Here is a 23,006-nt window from a genome sequence, read left to right as displayed (position 1 = left end):
TTCTAGTTTTGCCTCAGGCATCCAAGAAGGTCAGAAGATGCATAATGGAATATTGCAGGGGTTCGACTAGACTAGACAGGAGTCTACTCAAGATGACTTGCCCTTAGGCCCCCTTCCTAAATCCTAGAGTTCATGAAGTTATAGAGTTTGCAAATTGTTGATATTTTTAAACAAAAATGATGGCTTGATATTTTGGGTGGCCCATTGGAAAAAACAAAAAGCATGCACTTGCATGGAGAACCATGTTAATTGTATTCTGAGGAACCTCAGGCATATCTCAGCCCATGGTCTTGGCCCATCCTGACATATTTGAGTTCCATAGCTACTACCATCTTCATATATCCCTTCCTGCCCTCACCCCATAGGTTTTTTAATCTCCTATGCTGCTGTTACTTCACAGAAAACACTGGTAAATGTTGTCTTCCCCACTGTGAGATGGAGTCATTTTACTTGCAGCAATCTTCACACTACTCTAATTGAATGAAGGAAGGCAGAAGACACATTGTGGGGGAGAAAGACTGCCGGAGTGCAACCCCAGATATCTTTTCAACATTTGAGCAGACAGAGAGTATACAGAAGGCTCCCCTTTTCCTGTTTTTCTAGTCCTCTTTCTCCTGCTGTGAGGTAACAAAAATGGCATCCTGCTGTCTTGGAGCCTGATGGAGAAAGGGGGCAGGGGGTAGACTACACATTCTCCTGTTTTAACAGACATTATAACCCCCAGCCCCGGAGGGTGAATGTTTGAAAGAGAGAGAGATGCTTTAAATTGCTATAGCCACAATAATCAGTCAGGTAGCTGGGTACAGAGGCGGTTTCGTAGTTGTTAATTACAGCGATAAGTCTGAACCTACTTACAGAGTCCATCACTCACTGCATGAGACTGTGTGATGTTGTTAGTTTTCCAATACACAGAAACAAGAATTATACACGACTAGAAAGATTACACAGACAGAGACAAGAATTATACACTAGAAAGGGATTATTTTCCTTCTATTTATTTTTTTTAATGTTTGAAGTAAGAAAACCAAGGAGAGAGAGAGAGATTTCATAAATGCTTCTGAGTTTTGTGGAAAGCAACCCCTTTTCATCAATAGGTCGAATCCCCACTACCGTCTTAGCCAGGTTTCAGAACACAAACGACCTAAAACCTGGACCCCAAATTCTCCCTTTAAGGTGGATTTAAAAGGAGAATTTGGGCTCTCTAGTTTAAACACCATTGAAAGTGATGCTGTTTGGGGGTGGATTCCAGCATCACAGCGGCTGCCCGGGGGGGGGGGGCTCAGATTTTGCACCAGGCTCCATTTTCCCTCTATGCCTGGAGGGGACGGGCGGGGGAGGGCAGAGGAGTCTGCCATCCCCGACCTCAGAGCACTGCTTTTATAAGCGCTAGGCCAGGGGCGGGGCTTGGGGAGGCGTGGCCATGCCGTAGGGGCGGGTGGGGGTGTGGCCCCACCCCCGAACCGCCCATAGAAAATCTATACCTACGTCCCTGGCTGAGCATCTTGCCAAAAGAGAGCTGTCTATTTCATTTTGAACCCAGAGATATGCATATTAATTTTAATAAACTCAAATTGAAAAGAACTACAAATAAAACTCTTCCTGGCCCACAAGCAAATTGTCTATTGTCTCTCAGTATGTTTCTCAAGGAACAATCCTATGTGAAGTAAGTCTCAATAGAGCTCAGAAGTAAGTCTCAATAGAGCTTAGTCCCAGGAAAGTGTTCTTAGACCCGCAGTCTTAATATTCTGGCTATGTACATTTGTAAGTGTTGTTTCATTCAACAAATTTACATGCAAAACAGGTCACATGTGGATTTGGTGTCTGGAGTTGACTTCCACAGTCAGGTGTCCATGGGGTCAAAGTGAAAGAGGGAGACTAGTCAGATTGACTAGCGAAACCCCCTTCTCGCACCCAGGGATACACATGGCAAGTTCTGTGTTCAGTACAAAATGAATTATGCTGTTACGCAGGTGTCTCCAACCTATGGCCCTCTAGATGCTCATGAACTATGATTTCCATCAGCCTGTCAGGCTGGCCAATTGGCAGAGCTGACGGGAATAGTAGTCCATAATCATCCAGAGGATCATAGGTTAGAGATCCCTGCTGTTATATAAAATGTCAAAGAAATTAGACTTCAGAGTCATATCTCTGACAAAGAAACGAGACTTCAGAGTCTTATCTCTGACAATTGCAGCTATATAGATGAAACTGTATGTAGAATTTGAGACTAAGACCCCCATTTGTGACTGAATCGCAGGCATTCAACAAACAGAAAGCTGCATAATTACAGTGGCATAGATCCAAGAGCCTACTTCATGAGTGGAAGGCATCTCCAGTTGTGCATTTCCCCCTTTGGATCCAAGCCAGCATTTCCCAGGAACCAATAACAGGAATCTTAAATCATTTGTGCAATCTGTGTTCAAATGCAAGACCTATTCCCCTTGTGATGTAATTTCAGAATGGGATCGAGGAGACCAAGGTTCAAATCGCCACTCTTTTTTGGAAACTTCCTGGGTAACCTTGGGCCAGTCATAACTGTTCAGGCTAACCCACCACACAGGGTTGTTGTGAGGGTAAAAATGGAGGAGAGGAAAACAATGCAAACTGTTTTGGATTCCCAACAGGGAGAAAGGCAGAAGTAAGCAAATTAAAAACAAGCGTTGGTTCAAATCTAGCTTTTGACAAGCATTGGTTCAAATTCAGCTTTAACTGCCCGTGTATTAAGACTCCAGATAAGGAACCTGGCCACAAAATTATGTCTGTGCTTGCTTTGCTCTGTTTCTGCCACATATCTCGCTAACAATATGTCAGGAAATAAAGGACGCAGGTACACGCACAAAAGACAGTCAATGGCTGCGAGAAGAGATAAGGGCAGAAAGGTCATGCCGACATCGTCATTTCAAAATCTTCTCCCTCTAGCCGTGCCATCTGACAAAGGTCTGGTTCCACAAAGCTATTCCCACGGGGGATTGAACACAGACATTTCTTCTCCTGTGCTGTACCGAAGCGAAAGATGCTGAAAGAAATGCCAGTGCTAGAAACTAACGAAGGCAAAAGCAGTTTGTGTTATAGGGCAATCAAATATAGCCCATGTAGGCAGGCCTAACCCCAAAGCCAATTAATAAGCTGCAGCCCATGGTACATAACTGGTCTTTACAAATGAACTGTGCCATGATAGCTCCATTAATTAAAATACTTAGTAAATCTGATTCATAGCATTGCAAAATCCATTTGGCTGGAAGGACTTTGTGCAAACATGCGGAATAATAGGGGGGTGTTTAATGGTCTCGTACAATGGGAGGAAAAAAAGGTTTCTTAGATTTGAATACAACATCTGCTTGCATAAAGCTGAGGCCCAAATTAGACGTGACGGTGTCCCTGTGGCAAAAAGGACGCTGCTGCTATTATGAAATTTTAAAGTGCTGCAAGGTTGTGGGTGACAAGCAGATGGGCAAGATATTCTGTGACACTTATGGAAATGGAAGGCTGAGTTGGCACCCCACAGACGGGCAGAATATGGGAAATAGAAGCTTCACCTGACACAGAGGGTCATTTGCAACCCAAACAGAACACATGCTGGCTCTTTGATGTGTTAACATCTCTTCATTGGAGGGACCGTGTTCTGGCAGGCTTGAGCCCAGGGACGTGGAATCCAGATTGGCTAATGCACTATGAGCCCATAGGGGATGGCTAAAAAGGAACCCACTCCTTCATGTGCCGGTGGTGGTGGGTGGCGGCATTGTTGACAGGTGTGATGAGAAATGATACAGGAGCGTGATGGAGAAGGACTCTTGTAGCTGCGACCCTCGGAGTACATTCTGCAACCAGCCACCAGCCTCCCTCTGAGACTGGATCAGAGGTTCAAAGATGGTAAAGCCACAAGCCAGTACCCTTTCATTCAGATTCTTTTGTCTTATTAAGCTGTACCAAGATCTGCTTTGTAGTTCCCATGAGTTGTGCCTTGAAAGGTTGTGTAACTAAACAGCCTGGTCCTCTTTCATTTCTACTGCCTTGGCTACTCAATAGTCCTTTCTGTGTCAATCCTCAGGTGACAGGGGTGGATTTACAATGCCTGAAATGGTGGCATGCTACCGGAGACAAGAGAGGGCTAGAGGTACCTTTCTGACCCCAGCTAAGAGGGCAGTTCGCAAGAAAGAGGGGGGGGGGAAGCAACCTTTATCATGTGGCAATCCTGAATGGGCCTGCAATACAGTATTCTTGTCTCCCACCCAACTACCCACAAGGGGTAGGTGGCAATTTTGACAACTGACAAGGGGAGGGGTAGAAAGGGACAAGAGTGCCTCAGCCTGCTGCGCTGCAGACCCTGGCAGCATTTTTAAATGCTCAAAGTGGTGGCAGCACCATGTCTTGTCAGTAGCTCTTCAGCACTTGAGATACTTTTAACTGCAGGTGCCAGGCACTGAATATAGAGCAGTGGTGGCGAACCTTTGGCACTCCAGATGTTATGGACTACAATTCCCATCAGCCCCTATCAGCATGGCCAATTGGCCATGCTGGCAGGGGCTGATGGGAATTGTAGTCCATAACATCTGGAGTGCCAAAGGTTCACCACCATAGAATAGGGTCTCCTGCAACCCTAAGGCAAGTGTTCTCCCTCTGAACTACCTCTCTGTATGTTTAAATTTCTAATTAAAAGTTTCTAATAAAAGTTTCTAATAAAAAACAACTATATCAATGTTCAAAGATGAATACATCTCAACAGAAAAGTCTAACAGGGGAATCCTGTGCAGAGTTACTCTTGTCTAAGTCTATCAAAATCAAGATGCTCAGAATAAAATAACTTTGTGCAGGATTGCTCTGTAGGAGTGTCACTGAGGATGTCCCGCCTTTCTGCCAGTATCAGTCTGGGACCCAGGAGTCCTTGCTCCTCAGATTATGACAGGGAACATCTTCCTGTACTTGTGCCTCTGAGAGCCAGTGTGGTGAGGTCATTAGGAGCAGATGGACTTTAATCTGGAGTTCCAGGTTTGATTCCACATGAGTGACAGACTTTTACAGATTTGTTTCCCCACTCCTACATTTTTGCTGGGTGACTTTAGGCTAGTCACAGGTCATTCAAAATCCTCTCAGCCCCACCTCATAGTGTCTGTTGTGGGGAGATGTAGGGAAAGTAGTTTGTAAGCTGTCTTGAATCTCCTTACAGGAGAGAAAGGCAAGGTATAAATCCAAACTCTTCAGCTACTCTTCTCTTTATGGGAAAAGGCATGGACAGGGATCAACCATTGCCATCATTGCTTGCCTAGAACTGGAGCTCCTAGGACTATATCAGGCAGTACTATGAATTATTATGGCTTCAGAGTCTCACAATCCTGATCATTGTCCATCCTTCAATTCCTTTTGGCACAATACAATATAGGGTAGATACAACATGCAATGCAGAGAGAACAGAAGTTGTTTTTTTAGGAGAGCACACAAAATTCTCTCCTTCAAGCTCGTGAGTGTTTTGGATTAATAGCAGAGGCTAAAAATATCAGCCTACCCAGCTCACAGTCATGTTCAGTGTGTGGGAAACAGAGAAGCAGGGAGAGAAGGGAGATCCTATCATCTATTCTTCCCAGTGCGACCTACTTAGATCTAACAATACTGCTGAAGTTCATAATTACCTGTTTGGAAAATGTGCATTTTAAGGACCAACCTCCTATTATCTTCAAGGCAATGATTCCCCTGTGATCAAATATTCCACAAACTCCTTCCTACTTACTGACTTTTGTTATATATCTTATTTTTTTAAAAAAAAATAAACCTAAGTAAATTGAAAAGTAAAGAGATCCTCCACTCCCCACCATAAATCTAAATTAAATAAAAGCACACCACACAGGGTTTGTTTCTGTTGTTTCAAGTCAGGTGTGGTTTGGTAGATCCTGATGTTTCTAAGGGTAATCTAGATTGCTCTGGTAACAAAAAAGGCTGAATCAAGAAGAAAATGACAATGCAACACTGTGAAACTGATGGAAGTTACCATATTCTGACCTTCTGATAAAGAACTTGAAACCTCAGTCACTGAATGAGATCAGTTTAGTTTCAACGTTGCCACACCAGCAGGTAATTCCACATTTTCCTGGCCTGGTCCAGACAAAAGATTGAAAAAAAGTCTTTATCGTCCTCACAGGGCACCTGTAGCTCTAGAGCAGGGTTCCCCAAACTTTTTGAGCCTGTGGGAATTCTGACATGGCATGGTGGGTGCAGCAACAAAATGGTTTCCACAAAATGACTGCCACAGGAGGCGGAGCCTGCCACAAAGTGATTGACACAGCTTAACTTCAGTAACATAGTGCTGATCCTTGTGCTACGATGGCAGCTGCTGCCAAAGCAACTTTTAAAAAATTCTGCACCACCAATCAAATCTCCAATAGTCAATCAGAAACCTTGCTGAGGAAAAGCTCTACTTGGCCCTGCCAATTTCTTAAAAATACTTGGTGGGTATCAGAAAAGGTGTTGGCAGCCACCATACATGAAACGACCAACCCTATGGAAAAGCAAGTTGCTAATCCCTTTGTAGTTAATTACAATACCATCTCTTCCAAAGCATTCCTAAATTGTATTAGGGCCTTCACTTGAGGTACTAGCTCAGGATGTGGAAACTGTTGGCTGTACCTCCGGGAGTGCCTGATCTCTTTGCCAATCGTCTGCTGCCTGCTGTGGCCCCACTGCATGGAGGCACTTCTCCGCCAAGGAGTCTACACTGTCACTGGATTGGATTATGACTGGTTTGAGTGATGACACTGGTGACCAGCAATATGGCAGCTCAATATTATCCTCAGGTTTATTTTATTTCTACAGTATCATTTACTGTGAAACAGCCTAACTCACCCCACATGCTCTCTCTTGTTTTCGTTCTACTAGACCAGTGACAAGCGCCAAGAGAACTAGATGAGCCATCTAAATTAATTTTTTTCCTAACATGCTTTGCTCTTTTAGTTTCTGAAATCAATTGGATTTACTCATAGTTAGGCCTAATTAGGATCAGAAGCTCATTCCCCCCACATACTAATCTCATCACCTTGAGATACTCATTATGGCCATTGGAGAATCACTGCTCTGGAAGTCATTTTTGCATACCTAACACTCCTATATAGTCCTTTTCTGTCAGGGTATCAGCTCCACTTGGCAGGAAGTTTCTAAGGGCCACGCCAGATGTTACAGCACCCATGGGTCCAATTTATTTAGCCATTTCAACTGGGCTGTAGGATGAGGCAATTTTGTTTCCCCTTCGCATGCCTTTACAAGCAGTAAAATAGCCATGAGGGCTGTTTTGGCACTTGAATATAGCGGGGGGGGGGGGGGGGACAGGACGGGACAAGATCACCTGATCCCACTGCATAGCAGCCTCACAGCATTTTAACTGGCTGAAGATATTTCTGAAATGGCATCGATGGCCACAGGTCAGACATGTGAATGCCACAGTATTTGGTTGTGATGGGTTTTCCTGGCTGTGTGGCTGTGGTCTGGTGGATCTTGTTCCTAATGTTTCACCTGCATCTGTGGCTGGCATCTTCAGATGCAAGCGAAACATTAGGAACAAGATCCACCAGACCACGGCCACACAGCCCGGAAAACCGACCACAACCAGTTGAATCTGGCCGTGAAAGCCTGCCACAGCGTTTATTTGGCCCTTATATATTCAATAATATGTGTTCCATTTCCCCCTACCTTGCAAAATGTGGAGCCCTTCTAAAATAGTACAAAAAGGAGAAAAGAAATAAACGAAAAATCTAATTGAAGCTGATGCAAAGAAAATTTTAAACTGATTGTACTTGAAATACGTCTTCAGTGAGGGCCTTTAGTGACCTTTATGGAAAGAAGATTAAAGCTTTACCATTCTCTGCTGCAAGCTGTGTGAATTATTAAAGTCATGCCGTCCTAAGGTTAAAGTCCTTCTGAGCCAACCACATTAGAAGTAAGCCTTCCTCAGGAAGGTCATGCAGAAGCCATCTTCTGTTGTGCTGATACGTAATCTCTTTATATACAAGTCTCAAGCCACAAAATCAATAGTATTTAGGGTTGATATATATGAGCATGATGACTAGAGATTTATGACTAACAGTACAATCCTATGCACAGTTATCTTATATTCTATAATAGTGAAATCTGTGGATACTTAAATCCAGTGATTGGAGATGTGCACAGGCAAGACAGGTCTTTCCACAAACCTGAAAAGGGCCCCAATTCTGCAGAAAAATCTTTAAAAAAAAAAGATTGGTGAGTTGAACAAATCCTAAAATTATACAAGGAGTGTCTAAAGCTTTAAACAACAGATCCCCCTTAGTGGCCATACCTACAGGAATCCACAGATTCTAGGCTTCAGTTGCTTTCAGTAGAAGGCAAAGGGAGACCTATTTTACCCTTTGAGGAAGGACTCATTGGGACCAACCTTGACTAGAGTTGCCCGCTCCAGGTTGGGAAATTCCTGTGGATTTCATCGTTGAGTCTAAGGAAGGAAGGCAGGGTTTGGGGAGGAAAGAGGGCTCAACTGAGTATAATGCTATAAGGTCCACCCTCCAAAGAATTCATTTTCTCAAGAGGGATAGATCTTTGTTGCCTGGAGTTCAGTTGTAATGCTGGGACATCTCCAGTGCCACCTGGAAGATGGCAGCCTAGGCCTGGCAGCAACCTCTAAGTCACTTGATACCACCTGACTTGCATGACTCAACTAGGCTTGGCTCAGCTGGCTTGTTGCTGTTCAACAGCACCCGCCCTATGAAAGCTAGTGTGGTACAGAAGTCAGAGCAGGGTCTATGAGACCCTGGTTCAAATCCTCATTTTGCTGTGGAAGTTTAGTTAACTTTGAATTGGTCACATACTTTCAGCCTAACTTACCTCACAGGGTTATTATGTGAATAAGAGGAGAGGAGACTAATGAAATCTGTTTTCTCCCCATTGTGGAGAAATTCCATAATTTTCCAATGTACGGGCTGCAGAGTACAGGCTGCAGAGGGGAAGAGATGGAAAGCTTAAGTCAGAAAGGCAGATAAAGGTAGGTTGGTTGTTGATTGGGAAGGAGAAAAGGTTGTCAATTCCAGGTTAGGAAATATCTGGAGATTGGGGGGGGGGGGTGAGGGATGGAGCCTGGGAGGGACCTCAGAAGGGTGTAATGCCATAGATTCCACCCTCTAATAAAGCCATTTCTGTCAGGGGAACTAGCATTGTCAGCCTCCAGGTGAAGGATGGAAATAATCCAGAATTACAACTAACCTTCAGATGAGACAGAACAGTTCCCCCAGAGAAAATGACTATTTTGGAGGGCGGACTATATGACATTATATCCTGCTGAGGTTGCTTCTTCCCAAACTTCCCCCTCCCAAGGCTGCACTCCAAATCTCCCAGAATTTCCCAATCGGGAGGTGGCAACCTAATGGGAACTGATCTCTATAGCTGGGAGGTCCGCTGTGATTTTGGGAGAGCTACTGCCACCACTGCTGTTGTGAGAAGGGGAGAGGAAGCAGGTGGGCGGGTGGAGGGTGTCACGGGGGCAGATAGAGAGAAAATGACAGGCATGGAAGAGAGAGAATAAGAAAATGGGTAGCAGAAGGGGGAAAGAGTGAGAGACTGAGAAAATTAGGGGAAGTGGGGAGGAACCAAACGTGGGGTGGATGGAATAGCTGCTCCCACAGATTCCCTGCAGGTCCCCACTTTTTCCAGACTAAATCCATTGATTTCAGTAAGTTAGGACCAATGGAAGTTTGAATAGGATTGCGCTGGAAAGGATTTCGCTGCAATCTGGCAAAAACTAGATCTCTCTGCAATGTCTGCTCTGTTCATGAACACAAGTCATTACTGTAGTCTGCAGCAATCAAGTGCTAAATATGCATGGCTGAATCCGCCCTTCCTCCAACTGTGATTAACATCACGGCGCAAGTACTACAAAATAATGAACAATATGGGGAATGTATGTTTTTTAAACCTGACCCCGCCCCAGTCAACAGTAAGACATGGTATTGCTGAATTCTGGAACTCCATCAAAAAGGCAGCTTGGAGGTAGCCTTATTGAGATGATCCTTTTTCCTCTCCTGTACTGCATGCCAATTCCAGATTTCCAGCACACATTATATAGTCAGTGCTTTCCTTGGGGACCTCAATGCCAATTTGCTATTCCTCATTTGCTATTCCTGAAGAAGATTCACGTGTTGGATACTCTATTATGGCCATCAATCAATGCTTTCAATGATAATGCAATCATTTTCCTGCCGGCATATGAAAATGTAGGAGTTGAATTATTAGAATAGTGCAATATTCAGTGTAGATCCGCTGCCAGTTTGGGATCCCGGTCTGCAAAACAACTGAAGCATAGTCTTTCAAGGTTTCTGCAGATCCCAAACCCACTAATTCGCATGCAGAACACAGGAAAGGGGGATAAAAAAGCTGCAACTCCGTGGTGAATGTCTGAATGAGATTTACATTAACAAAATAAATATGTTGAGGGGATGTAAGATGAAGCCTCTCTCAGTGCTTGCTTTCTTACAGATGTCTTCTGTTTACGAAACACTGTTACAGCAATGGAACCTATAATGTTTATATTTCAAATGAATTCCGCTGTTTTATACAAGATCATTTCTGCATAATTAATCTGGCATGTTTATGTATAATAGATGTATGTATAAATATGTCATCTTTAAATATGTCACCTTCAATTTCTTTCTGTTTTCATATGTTGTCATTTTAAACTGTTAGGTTTCACTCATGTCTGTTACTGGTTTGTGTCTTTTATGACCTTTTAGGGCCAGACTGAGCAAAACTAACTTCAAGGGATTTAGGATTGCACTGTTCATGTTCTGTACCATTTTATGCCATTGTTACACCTCAAGTCCACAGAATGGGTATCAACTGTAATGCAAGATTTCTACAGAATTTCATTAACAGGATAGGGAGGTGGCGGGAGAGATAGCTGCCATTTCACACTGAGCTGGCAGAACCCATGTCGAAAACTGGAATTTTCAAACTGAAAGGAAAAGGGCACAAAATCTGGCAACACCCATAATCTGGAACAAGTTTCTATTGTAGCTGTACCATACAAATTGCTTTATAATCCTAATCACTAACATACACACCGAAATCTGAAAGTTGTATTTTACAAATGGAGAAATCATGACAAAGAGAACGTTATTTGTCCAATGATGCTTTATAACTTTATCACTCAGGCAAGAATTTGAATCTAAAGCTCTAGCTACTAGGGTGCATTGGCCCCCATATGCAATATGGCCTGCACAATTGAACCTTGTTTGAGAGACTAATCTCTATGCATTGACGCACCAAATCTCTATGGTTACCAGGTTCCTGATGCACAGCACTGTAGATTAAAATCGGCACCGTCAATTTGTCCATCTTCTTTCATGGTCTTTGCCCTGCTCACCTTTTAACCCACACAAAACAGGCAGGACCTTTGAGTATCCTTCACAGTGAAAGATAACAAGGGAAAATGTAGCATTGCTCCTTACCTATTAATCTGCTATCTAAGCACGCTTTAAAAAGGGGTTATATTTCACCCACCGGCTTCTTAAGAAAGGTCAGCTACATGAATAGGAAATGTGACCTGAGGAAATATATGTCATTAAAGTTCTTTACATAATTTTCATTTTAGGATCACTCTCACATAAATGAATCTCTGGTTTTCTGAGACTTGAGGTCTGGCTCTCAAAACCATTTTCCTGGCCACTTTTCCTACCCGTGCAATCACTTCCAGTAGTCCCCAAGTGCTCTGTTGCATGGAGGAAACATTATTATTTATGGGCACTGCATGGATGCACTTAGTTAGCAAGTACCGCAGTAATCACAGCCCACATAATTACCATCTACAATGTTTGTGTCTGCATGATGACATATCCGGAAAGGGACTATGTGGAGAAAGAAGCTGAGAAAATGCCCATCTCCCATGAGAACTAAGCCAGAAGGGATCAATGAATCTTCTGTTGTGCTACGGTTTTAAATATTCTTCAGGAAAGATCTTTTCTACACATATCTCCTCCTCTGGATTTGGCTGTAAATATATTTACCTATTCTCTCCTAATCAATTTAGGAACATTAAAGAAAGATTCTGATGTTAAACTGCTGAGTTATGATGAAACCTGTTGATATATTCCAGTACACAGGGTTCAAACAGCAATAACCCTTTTCTCAGTTACTCAGGCACTCAAGTATCCAACATAGACTTTGAACTATCACAAATTACACTAATACAGCCATCCTACTGGAATCTCCTAATCTTAGGGCTGCCAGGCCAAGCCTGGTCAATCTTAGGGCTACTAAGCCAAGGTTGGGGTAGGTAGCATGCATGTGATGACATCACTTCCAGTAAACTCCCAGAAACAACAACGGGAACTCTAGGAATCATGTCAGGGGCTGGCTGGGTCAGACCCAACCCCAGCCCTGGACTTGCCCCACACCCCAGGGAAAGAAACCACCTCTTCCCAAGCTCACCTGGACGCCAGAAGCTGGGGAGGGAGAGACCCAGCGACACAACAAGGGATGCACCGGCAGCCCCAGGAGAGAGTGGGAGCTGGCTCCAGAAGGTGGCTGCCACAGCAACGGGGAGGACCCAGTCTCCCGGCCGTTCTCTGCAGAACAGGGGGAGGGGCTTGCCAACTGCAGGGACCGTGAGGTTGCAAGGGACAGAGCCGGGGCCAAGAGGTCTGGCTCAGTCTCCCCTTCCCCATAAAAGGGAGGAGGCAGCACCCAGAAGACCTGATGCCAGCCCTGACCCAAGGGGGTGGGGTCAAAGGTGAGGCACAAGGATCAAAGGTGTGACGAGCTAGAAGAGAGAATAGGAAGGCACTTGGGGATCAGTGGAGAGGGGTGATTGACAGAAGGGGAGAGTTTAAAAGGGAAGAAAGCAGAGACCTAGAGAGGATGTGTGAGGAAAAGGAGGTGTGGAAGAGGAAAAAGGAGAAGAGAGAAGAGGCCGAAAATGGAAGGTGTAGAGGAGAAAGGAGGCTGGCTGACGGGAGGAAGGCAAAGGAGAAATACAAAGAACTGAAAGCCTAAGAGCGGGAGCCTGCTCCAGAATTCTATAGGGAACCCCCTCCCCAGATAGGAAAGGGATAGTGGGCAAGATGGGGGACACTCGGAAGATGGAGTGAGGAGGGCCAGGGTGACAGGGGCACTCATCTAAGTAGTAACCCTTTGGCTGAGGCAGCTAATGGAACTGCACCATCCCCAACAACCAGGGGCGAGGATGAGCCTACCAACACTCGTGAAGGGACAGGAGGGATGGATTTGAGCCCTGGCTGGGGACCCATGGAGGCGGAACCCCACAAACCGCCAGAAACTCTATGGAAAAACCTATAGCTATGCCACTTTGGGATTCTTATCAGAAGTTATGCAATACTGCAACACTGAACATGATGTTACTGGAGGGTTGCCACTCCTCACTGGGCTTTTGGTAGCCCTACCTAGTGTCCAACTTGCAACAGGTGCCCCTCAGTTAATAGACATGTGCCACTTGAGGAGGATACAAAAATGTAAAATATTCCTCTCCCTTGTCTCTCCTGCTAGGCCCTATCTTGCTCTCAAGACGCAGGAACAACTCCTGTTGCAAATCATATCTACATTCATAATCATTTATGTACCAGTTATGCATTGCATAAGGAAAAGACAGCAATATGGCATTGTCTGAATGTTTGGTGAACTGTAGAACTCTGCACATGTTCCAGGGCAATTCAATGAGTATTTATTAGAGAGAGGAATGTAACTGTGGTAATAATTCTGCCCCAAATTTACATGCATTCACTGTAAGATCTATATAGAGCCTACTCTTGTACAGATTTACATAGGTAGGTCTCTCTTCACACCTCAGAAACCCATTTTTTCAGCACTGCTATGTACATGGAGAGAACCCCATGAGTGCACAATTCTGTACCTCTAGTTATACAGCCACAGTTCTACTGAGATCTTTCCATAGTGTGATGTTCTTCCTCCATAAGTATTCAATGTATGTACTTTGAACCTGTGAAAGGGACTTGAGACAGCTATGAGTTGTGGGGGAGGGGTATATTTTGAGAAATGCTTTCAGAAATAGATGAATTGAATATTCTACTGACTGTACAAAAGAACTGAATATTCTACTTACTGTTAGCTGGCTATCAAATATCTACATTTTATAATCTTATAATCTTATAATCAAAGTCATCTTGTATGATGTCAAGGTGCAGTTTATACTGTTTTAACTTTGCCCACACTGTATTGTCGAAGGTTTTTATGGTCAGAATCAATTGACTGTTCTGAATTTTCCGGGCTATGTGGCCACAGTCTGGTAGTTTTTGCTCCTTACATTTTGCCTGCCGACCACAGATACAGATGAAACGTTTAGGAGCAAAAACTACCAAAAACTATTGGAAACGCCACAATAGCCATTTGCCCACAGTGGCTGGCAGGTCAGACAAAGGCTATGCAGTGAATCGGGGTTCAAGTCTACCAGAGACAAATCTCCAATTTTTTCTTCTTCTATGACCGTTTTTGAGTCATGTAGGCTAGTCAGTGTACATATATTGAGAACAATATACTGAATTTTCCAGTAGAAGGTGGCAATTGGCTTAATACTGAGATATAAGTTCAAAGCACACATGGAAGTCTAGAGTGTTTCGCCCTTGCAGTCATAGCAAAGGATTTGTTACACTACATTTTCTGAATTTGTCCACATAAAACAGGGGAAAAGCAGACTTCTTGTTACTCAGCCATGCCCAGATGATTTTTCATTTTCTATTCTGAGAAGCGCCTGCTTTATTACCCTCCGCTCTGTCTCATAGATATATGGCTTTGGTACTCTTTCTCCCAACCTATGCTCCTTGGAGGAAGCATACGACAAAAATGTACTAGAGAAATAGCTTTCTTGCTTAAGCAGATTAATGAGCCACCTTGGGTCTCTGCTTTTTGTACACTTGTTCACCGGAGAAAGCAGTGCTTTTCATTTCAGTAGAATATTTACTAATAAGAGCTTGGCTCATCTTTTGACACGTGCCTGATCCCACAGGCTGCATTTCATTAGCTCCTTTATCGGGCACTGAATTAAAAGGTTACGCAACCATAAAGGAAAGAACGGATCCTGCGTTGCAGCCCATAGCCCATTGCATGAGTCATAATTGCATGTTAGGACTCAGCTGATTCCAAGACATTTAGCATTTCTATCTTAATCTCCCTGATTATTTCTGAATTAAAAGAAAAACAATGTCTTTGGATTTCATAGATATTAATCAGGGCCTGAGAGGAAAGTCTGTCAAAAAATTAAAACCATTGGTTATGTGCTAAGTCTATAGAATACCTACAGTGTTTGGATTTTGAGGAGTAACATGCACAATTCCAGGTTGGAAAATTCCTGGAGATATGGGGATGGAGTGTGGGGTGGTTGGGATTGGGGAACAGGAGGGAGTTCAACAAGAATGTGATGCCATAGAGTCCATCCTTTAAAGCAGCTATTTCCTTCAGGAGAACAGATCTCTGTAGTCTATGGTTGCCAGCTCCAGGTTCAGAAATACCTGGAGATTTCAGGGGAGGAGCCTGAGGAGGGTGAGGTTTGGGGAGGGAGGGACTTCAATTGGATATCATAGCGTCTACCTTTCAAAGTGGCCATTTGCTCCGGGTGAGTTGATCTCTGTCACTTGGAGATCACTTGTAGTAGCAGGAGATATCCAGCCAACATCTGGAGGTTGGGAACCCTACTGCAGTCTGGAGAATAGTTGTAATTCTTGGGACTCTCCAGGCCCTGAATGGAGGTTGGTAACCCTAGGAGCAGCTGTTAAAGATTAGGATCTGTACAGTACTTTCCAGCATTAAAAGCGGCTTAGATCCAGCAACGCAGAAGCAGGAACATAAACACACTCAGTTTAGTTGCACTTTTACAAGGTCTTCTGGAACACCTAGCACTCCCCTGGGTAGGTCATATGGTGGCCAGAAATTACATGCACAGCCTTTCTTTTGATTTATTGTTTCTAGATCTTCTGCTGGAATTTTCTAACCATTCTCTGCTAACTATCCTTCCACAGACCTGTAAGCCTAAAGAAGCCATCCTCTGTGGTTCCCCAAGCCAGAAAAGAATTGGTAGTGCTTTTTCCCCACTTCTTGCCTGTTCACTTCTTGCTCCCTCTTCCCCACTCTCTGAGACACATACTGCTTTGCGAGGGCATTGGAAAGGAGAGTGCCCTGGATAAGGTACTGGTACCGATGACTTCTGTGGTATTTGTGCCTCAATGTACTGAAATATTGCTCTGATTGCTTCCCTGTAGCCCCAGTTCCTCCTCTTTTTTATCACAATATGCCCCGAGGAAATTCAGACACATACTGTCATAAATCACAGTTACGAAACCTACATTGGGCAGTTTTCCAGAACATTCTAACTGCTATGATTGTTGTGACCACTTTCTTTGCCCTTTGTACTCAGAGCAGAAGAACACAGAACTCAAAGGGCAACTACCTTTAGGTCAACATATGCACAATATGATTCAGACAGCCAAAAAAATTATGAAATGGAGGCCACAGAATAGCCGCCTGTTGGAAGACAGTCAGACAATTGGCAAAACAATAACCACAGTAAATCTGACGCAAAACTGAAAACAAAATCTAGTGAAAATAAATGTCAAAGGACAAAGCACGAAGAAATAAACCCATCCAAGGCAAACGCATTGACAAAAGCAATTGCATTCCATATCATAACACAGAAAAAATGTTATGCTTTATGCATTCATTTACCATCTTAATTTTGGTTCCATCTATGTTACCCTCCTAGAGAGGAGTCTGGCCTCTCCTTCTTTTTGGGGAGATTTTAATGAACTGGGCTATAGGACGCCTGTCATTGTTATGTTAACTGCTGTTTTAATAGTTTTTAATGGATTTTAGTTATTATATTGATTGTTGTGTGGTCACTATTGTGAACCCTATTTAATTGTGTATATATCGATGTTGTGCACCGCCCAGAGCCCCTTGGGGATGGGGCGGTTTATAAATCGAAAAATAAATAAATAAATAAATAAATAAATAAATAAATAAATAATGAATGAATGAATGAATGAATGAATGAATGAATGAATGAATGAATGAATGAATGAATGAATGAATGAATGAAATGTGCTGTAGAGGGAAAAAAACAGATAAAAAATAAATCAATAATTGTTGAAAGCTTTCATGGCCAGATTCAACTGGCCCTGGTGAGTTTTCCGGGCTGTATGGCCATGGTCTGGTGGATCTTGTTCCTAACGTTTTGCCTGCATTTGTGGCTGACATCTTCAGAGGTGTATCACAGAGGGCAGTCTGTTACACACTGTGTCCAGAGAGAAGAGAATGTTTGGGGTATCTATTGTCCATGTCCCAGGGTGGTGAACCAATCAGTAAGTATTTGGGTGGGACTCGTTATGCAAATATGTGGTTGATAGTATTTTATTGTGGGTGGGGCTTATCAGTCCAGGGATAGAGCTACTAATCAGCTCAACCCAGCAAATCCCAGCATGGAAACCCAGAAAATCCAGGAATAGAAACTTATTTTAAAATCCAGGAATAGAAACTTACAGGAATAGAAACTTACTAGCTCCTGCCCCAAACTGCTCACAGGGGTATAAAAATACAGTGCAACCCAAGTTCCATGTTCTTAATGCTGCTGGCTTTTGCTCCAGCTGCTGAGGCTGGCTTTTTAGCGCTAGCTGGCTAGCTAGCCAGCTCCTAGCAAGCTCGCTGGCTTGCTCCAGCTCCTTATTAGAAGTTGGTTCTCAGTGCTGGTTCTTAATGCTGGTTCAAGTTCTCAATGCTGACTCCAGCTGCTGCTGGCTCCAGCTGCTGCTGGCCCCCACTCTCCATGCTGGTATAGGAATCCCTGCCTTCTTCAAGAACTTCTCTGCAGAATTTAGGTAACGTATAAGTCCCCTGCTCCCCCTCCCAACCTATAATCCAAACCTATCTTTTTCCTTCCTGCTTATATCACTTAGGAACTGTGTGTATGCTTCTCCATGTCTTACTGTGTGATTGTTTACAACCAAAATTTATATTAAAATATTTAAAACTACAATTTGGTCTCTTTTGCCCTCTCTGTAGAACGTTTCAAAAGCCAATTCTGGTATAGCTGTCTAAAAGATCCCACCTAGCCTGCCTCTCACACTGCCAAGCTGAGTTATATCCCCCATTGCTACTTTGAAAAATATATTCATAACTGTTAAGCTAGGTAACACTTCCCTCTGTGATACACCTCTGAAGATGCCAGCCACAGATGCAGGAGAAACGTTAGGAATAAGATCCACCAGACCACGGCCACACAGCCCGGAAAACCCATCAGATTTTGGTTTCCTAGGCTCTAGTAAGGAGAATGACAAAGCCGCCACAACTATTATCAAAATGTGATATGATCACTGTTATTATATATTATTCACCTGATTTCATTTAAAAGGAACTCTATGGAACTACATAGAATGTTTTGCTTGATTAAAAATGTGACTCTAATAATAAAAGGAGGAAACAATGGTATGACAATTAGATGAAGGTTCCAGTTCTTCCTGAATCAAAGCAAACTACATTCACCATTACTGTAGAGAATTTAAGCACCTACATTTCCTTCCCCCACAAATTACCAACTTTTTCTCTTACCTTGCCAAAGCTTCCCTTCCCAATTGCTCGAAGAATCTGGAAGTGATCAAAGTTCACTGCAAAAAAAAGAGAAACTTCTAATTAGTTTTCTGCCAAGATATTTCAAACATCTCATTGATCATTTCACCAGACAGTGAAATATGGTTTATTAGATCTGGACTTGGTTTTGATTCCTGGTTCAAACAAACCACACATTCCACTACTCCCTCTGGGTGGTTTGAGACACCAGTTCTTTGCCATAAAAATGTAGGTGAACCACTTAGTTGAACATCCTACTCCCCAAGCCAGTATTCTCAACTAGAATTCTAAATCCAGGAAGAGAATCCTGGTTAGCAGGAAGAAAACTAACTCACTCTGGTTAAGCTATGTGCCTGCATTAATTCATGGAGAACTGGAGCTTGACTTAACGCACCATTCCTTGATTGCATTCCATGCAGGAATGGAATGAGGAACAGTGAGGCTGGGTTAATACAGGTTTAATCCTAGCATTCAAGCAATAGAGAGGATGCAAAAAATAATCTATCATATCATTTAGTAAATTCTTCCCTATCCCATTTGCAATTGGACTTCACATCGTGCTTATCTTTCAAAAACGCAACATATTTTTACAACACAATCTATGCCTTGAGAGAGGAGCGTAACATGCCACACATTCAGCCCTGTGACTGACTTGCTGCTTATGAGATACCTTTGTTTATTAAGCTGCTTTATTTGTAGTTCACCTTTCTGGCTGAGACTCATGGTACATTACAGAAGCAACCAAACAGAGTATTCTAATTAACAATGCAGAAGGCTGTGTGTAAAGTTATTACATTGAGACTCTACGCACTGGGACAGTGCCAAACAGATTACAGAACTTATCCTGTTTTGGGGTGTTGGGGATGCTATCATTTAGGCTCTCTTCCCTGAATCTAAAATGTGACTGGTACGTTAGGGCTGCAAGTGTACATTTTCTGTTTAGCAACAACATATAGTTAAAATGCATGGCAGATTCCAAATTTCAGGACTGATTGCTAGCCATACACTAACATTTCATGTAACATCAGTCTTTTGTTTCCACTGTCACAGCATGTGTCACACGACCAATTCATACAATGGAAGGCCATAAACAGCAAACTGCCAGTTTCTGAATATAAAGTATCAACTACTGCAAATTTGACTGCAATTTTTGCAGATTCTATCAATCTGAGATGTCAGCCTATGGAATATTAAAATTTGTCAAGTCTGAAATTGACTCTAAACACTTGATGCTCAGCTAAGGTTCAAGCATAACTCTTATAACCAGAAAGGAAGCATTAAGCATTAAACAGTATCAGTGGCACCAAATGATTTCTCACAGGGCAACAGGATGCCTTTGATTCCTTCCAGTATGCTGCTTTTGAACCAGAAGTCTCCTGCATGGCTTCAGATCAGCACTTGACCACCACTGAGAAGGTTACACTGCAGATAATGTCTGCAACTAATTTGCATACTCAATTTACATATAGCCAGAAAATTAGATTACCATTTTGTTGAACCAGATAGAAATCATGTAAGACCCACTGAACAGCTTCAATCCCCTGTCCCTAATTGCACCCTGGAATTATTACACCCCCACAAGCAAAGACATGAAGTAGACATGATGTTCCACATTGAGTTGCTGTTGCCCACAGATGTTTGTGTACCATTATAACCTATGAAATGGTTTTCCTAAATAATGTCATACAAAACAGAAGTCCAGTGTTCATGACTGACAAATTTGACTACCCCTCTAGAAGTATTTAATAATGTCAACCCACTGTCGGAAGAGTGCTCTCTGATTAATAAATACAATGCAATGAACTGAACTGAACTGAAGAATGGATTGATAAAATAGAAACATGACTCTGGTTGGTATAAAAATTTGAACGAAGCAAAAAAAAAAACCCACTTCACGGAGAAAACAGGTGATTCCAGGAAGTAACTTGCAATATGTTTTATATCCACAACCTCTAGAGGGCTGCTGAACTTGGTTGTGAATATGCTTGGTCATTTCTCACAGGAAAACAGGTTATTTGAAAAGTGGAATACACCTGAGGCTGAAAAAACTGAATAACATTGATTTATGTATTTATATGCCAATAAAAGGTGTTGTTGTTGTTGTTGTTGAATAACATTCAGCTCTTTCAGCTTTTTAAATCTCACTTCCCTCCCCTGCCATGGCTTGGGAGTGAGCAAGGGAGAGAGGGAGAGATCTCCATGCAGTGCCGCATGGAGGATCTATCTCCCACCAGTGCTTTTCGAGCCCTGTGGAGCTTGTAAAGCATTGGCAAGGATAGGTTGACCGGATCCTGCATGTGGCGCTCAGCTAGCTCAGTGCCACAAGGAGGGTCTATCCCTTGTCGGTACTTCCCAAGCCCTGTGGGGCTTGGAAAGCACCAACGGGGGCAGTCTTTCCCTTGCCCAAAATCTTGGAAAATGGAAGGGGGTGAAGGAAAAACTGAAAAAAAATCATTTTCAACCAAATATTTTCAGTACTAGTTGAACAAAATCAAGCATATCTTACAACACGAAATTTACTGATTTTTTTATTGATACTCATGCACAGTGATGAGTTCATAACAGTGGTGGTGAATCTGTAGCAGTCCACTCAGTTGTTACTTGAGCTAGGTGGAAACACACCTAATAAGCCACTGTCTTCGGCTCCTTTTATTTATGTCTGCACTAACATTTTAGCTCCTACCTGATTCCAGAACCATGATAGAAAATAATGGAGGAAGGGAAGAGTGTTTGTATATCACTTTAATCATGTTTAATGTTGCCTGGATCTTTTGGCAAAGCAACCAGAAGATTATAGTACTGGGATAATGGTTCTGATCTGGCCTTCATAAAAAAGTAATCGAAATGCAAGACTTTATATAAAGACTTATAAAGACTTTATATAAGACTTAATTTATCTAGCTAGATAAAATCTAACTAAAAATAAGCATCCTGATTTTAGGAGCCTGGTTCAAATGTTATAAGAACCATGAAAAGACCCCCATTTCAGTCCAACTTAAGTTGTGTTTAGAGAAGTTGTGTTTTCTGCAGAAGTTGATAAGATGTATGGCATTTGTAGGCAGCTCTTTAGATAGCAGTATTATAAGAAGAATTACTTTAGAAGAATCTATTACTTTAGCCCAGGTTTTGCAATGCATGCAGGGCACTATTCTTCATCTGCTCATTTCATCTGGGGTCACAGGAACGTACAGAGCTGTATGAACAAGGAAACATGTGCATACAGAAGGCCCAGGAGTGCATCAAAACTCATGTGTATGCTCTGGACTACAACTCTAAAACCAAATGATCAGTGGCACAGAAGTGTTTCATATATCTTTACAATTTTAAGAAAGGAAAAGATGAAAACGAAGATCTGGAGATAAGTAAAAGAAAAGAAATTGGCAATGTTGATTGGGTGGCCCAAATTCTGGGATATGATCAAGACCCTGCCTACTACAGAATGCCAGACCATGACAAGCTTAGAAGAGCATAATTCTGCCTCAGATAACACAGTCATCTTGGCTGTATGGGTTTTTGCTGTGGTAGAAAAGCCCTACCTGAGTTTTCTGGTGTCTTGAGGAGCAGTTCTGGCAAGCAAAGAATGTAGTAAAGAAAGAAAGACAATGGACAGCTGTGTACACGCCGAAGATAGACATAAAAAAGAATCAACTGCCCATCTTAATTAAAAATATCCAACCCAAACTGCGGCTTAGGCTTTTGGTTTCTTTTTGGTGAAGTCAGATCACCAAACTTCCAACAGAACAACTGTAAAGCTTCTCTCTCCCTTCTCTCAAAACATACTGACACAATGCAACTTTTTGTGCTGAATACACAGCATTTCTAAAATTGACATCTCCCCAGAAGATGTGATTATTCCAGAAATAGAAAACCGTAAAGTTGCTGGGAATTATATGGAGTTTCGCATTTTTTGTCAGCTGACAGAGAAAGCTGTCTTTCAGTTTTGACTCAAATATCTCATCATTGGAGATGATTCGCAACAGCCAAAGTCATGCAGAAATATACACAGGAGAGTTTTATGACATACAGCCTTAACAAGCAGAGTGATGGCAGCAGTTGCCCATTTAGAGAAACTAATGTGTTTTCAGCATAGCATAGTTGTGGCAACAGCCGTGCATTAAATTCAATAAGGCTCTGAGCATGACAATTCAGTGGGTTGTAAAAGCTAAAGAGTATATTATAAATTACAACTGAAATTAAATGCAGCAAATCATATACAACAGTTGATTAACATAGAACTGCAAACTATGATTTGTAAGGAACATTTTGTAGTTTCTTGTGAAAACAATAGCATTCATTATCCCTCTTAATTATTCTAAATGCTTATGCTCAATAAGTCACTTCTTACACAAAAAGCAAAATCCTGTTTATAAAGATATCACACTTGATTCTGGAGATAAATTGTCTCTCCACTAAGTTTC

The 23,006-nt window shown here is 42.5% G+C and overlaps 1 protein-coding gene across 2 annotated transcripts in view; it reads right to left on the bottom strand.

Moving 5' to 3' along the window:
• The window catches only part of STK32C (serine/threonine kinase 32C), a 236,383-nt gene that overhangs the window by 82,760 nt on the left and 130,617 nt on the right, over positions 1 to 23,006 (bottom strand). For both annotated transcript variants that reach the window (XM_048505245.1, XM_048505246.1), the window contains exon 2: positions 18,571 to 18,626. In XM_048505245.1, the coding sequence (XP_048361202.1) occupies positions 18,571 to 18,626 (56 nt within the window). The remainder of the gene's footprint in view (positions 1 to 18,570; positions 18,627 to 23,006) is intronic.

Source organism: Sphaerodactylus townsendi, linkage group LG08 (genome assembly GCF_021028975.2).
Source record: "Sphaerodactylus townsendi isolate TG3544 linkage group LG08, MPM_Stown_v2.3, whole genome shotgun sequence".
Classification (NCBI taxonomy): domain Eukaryota; kingdom Metazoa; phylum Chordata; class Lepidosauria; order Squamata; family Sphaerodactylidae; genus Sphaerodactylus; species Sphaerodactylus townsendi.
The sequence above is the reverse complement of the archived record's forward strand: the minus strand, read 5'-3'. Positions and strand labels throughout refer to the sequence as shown.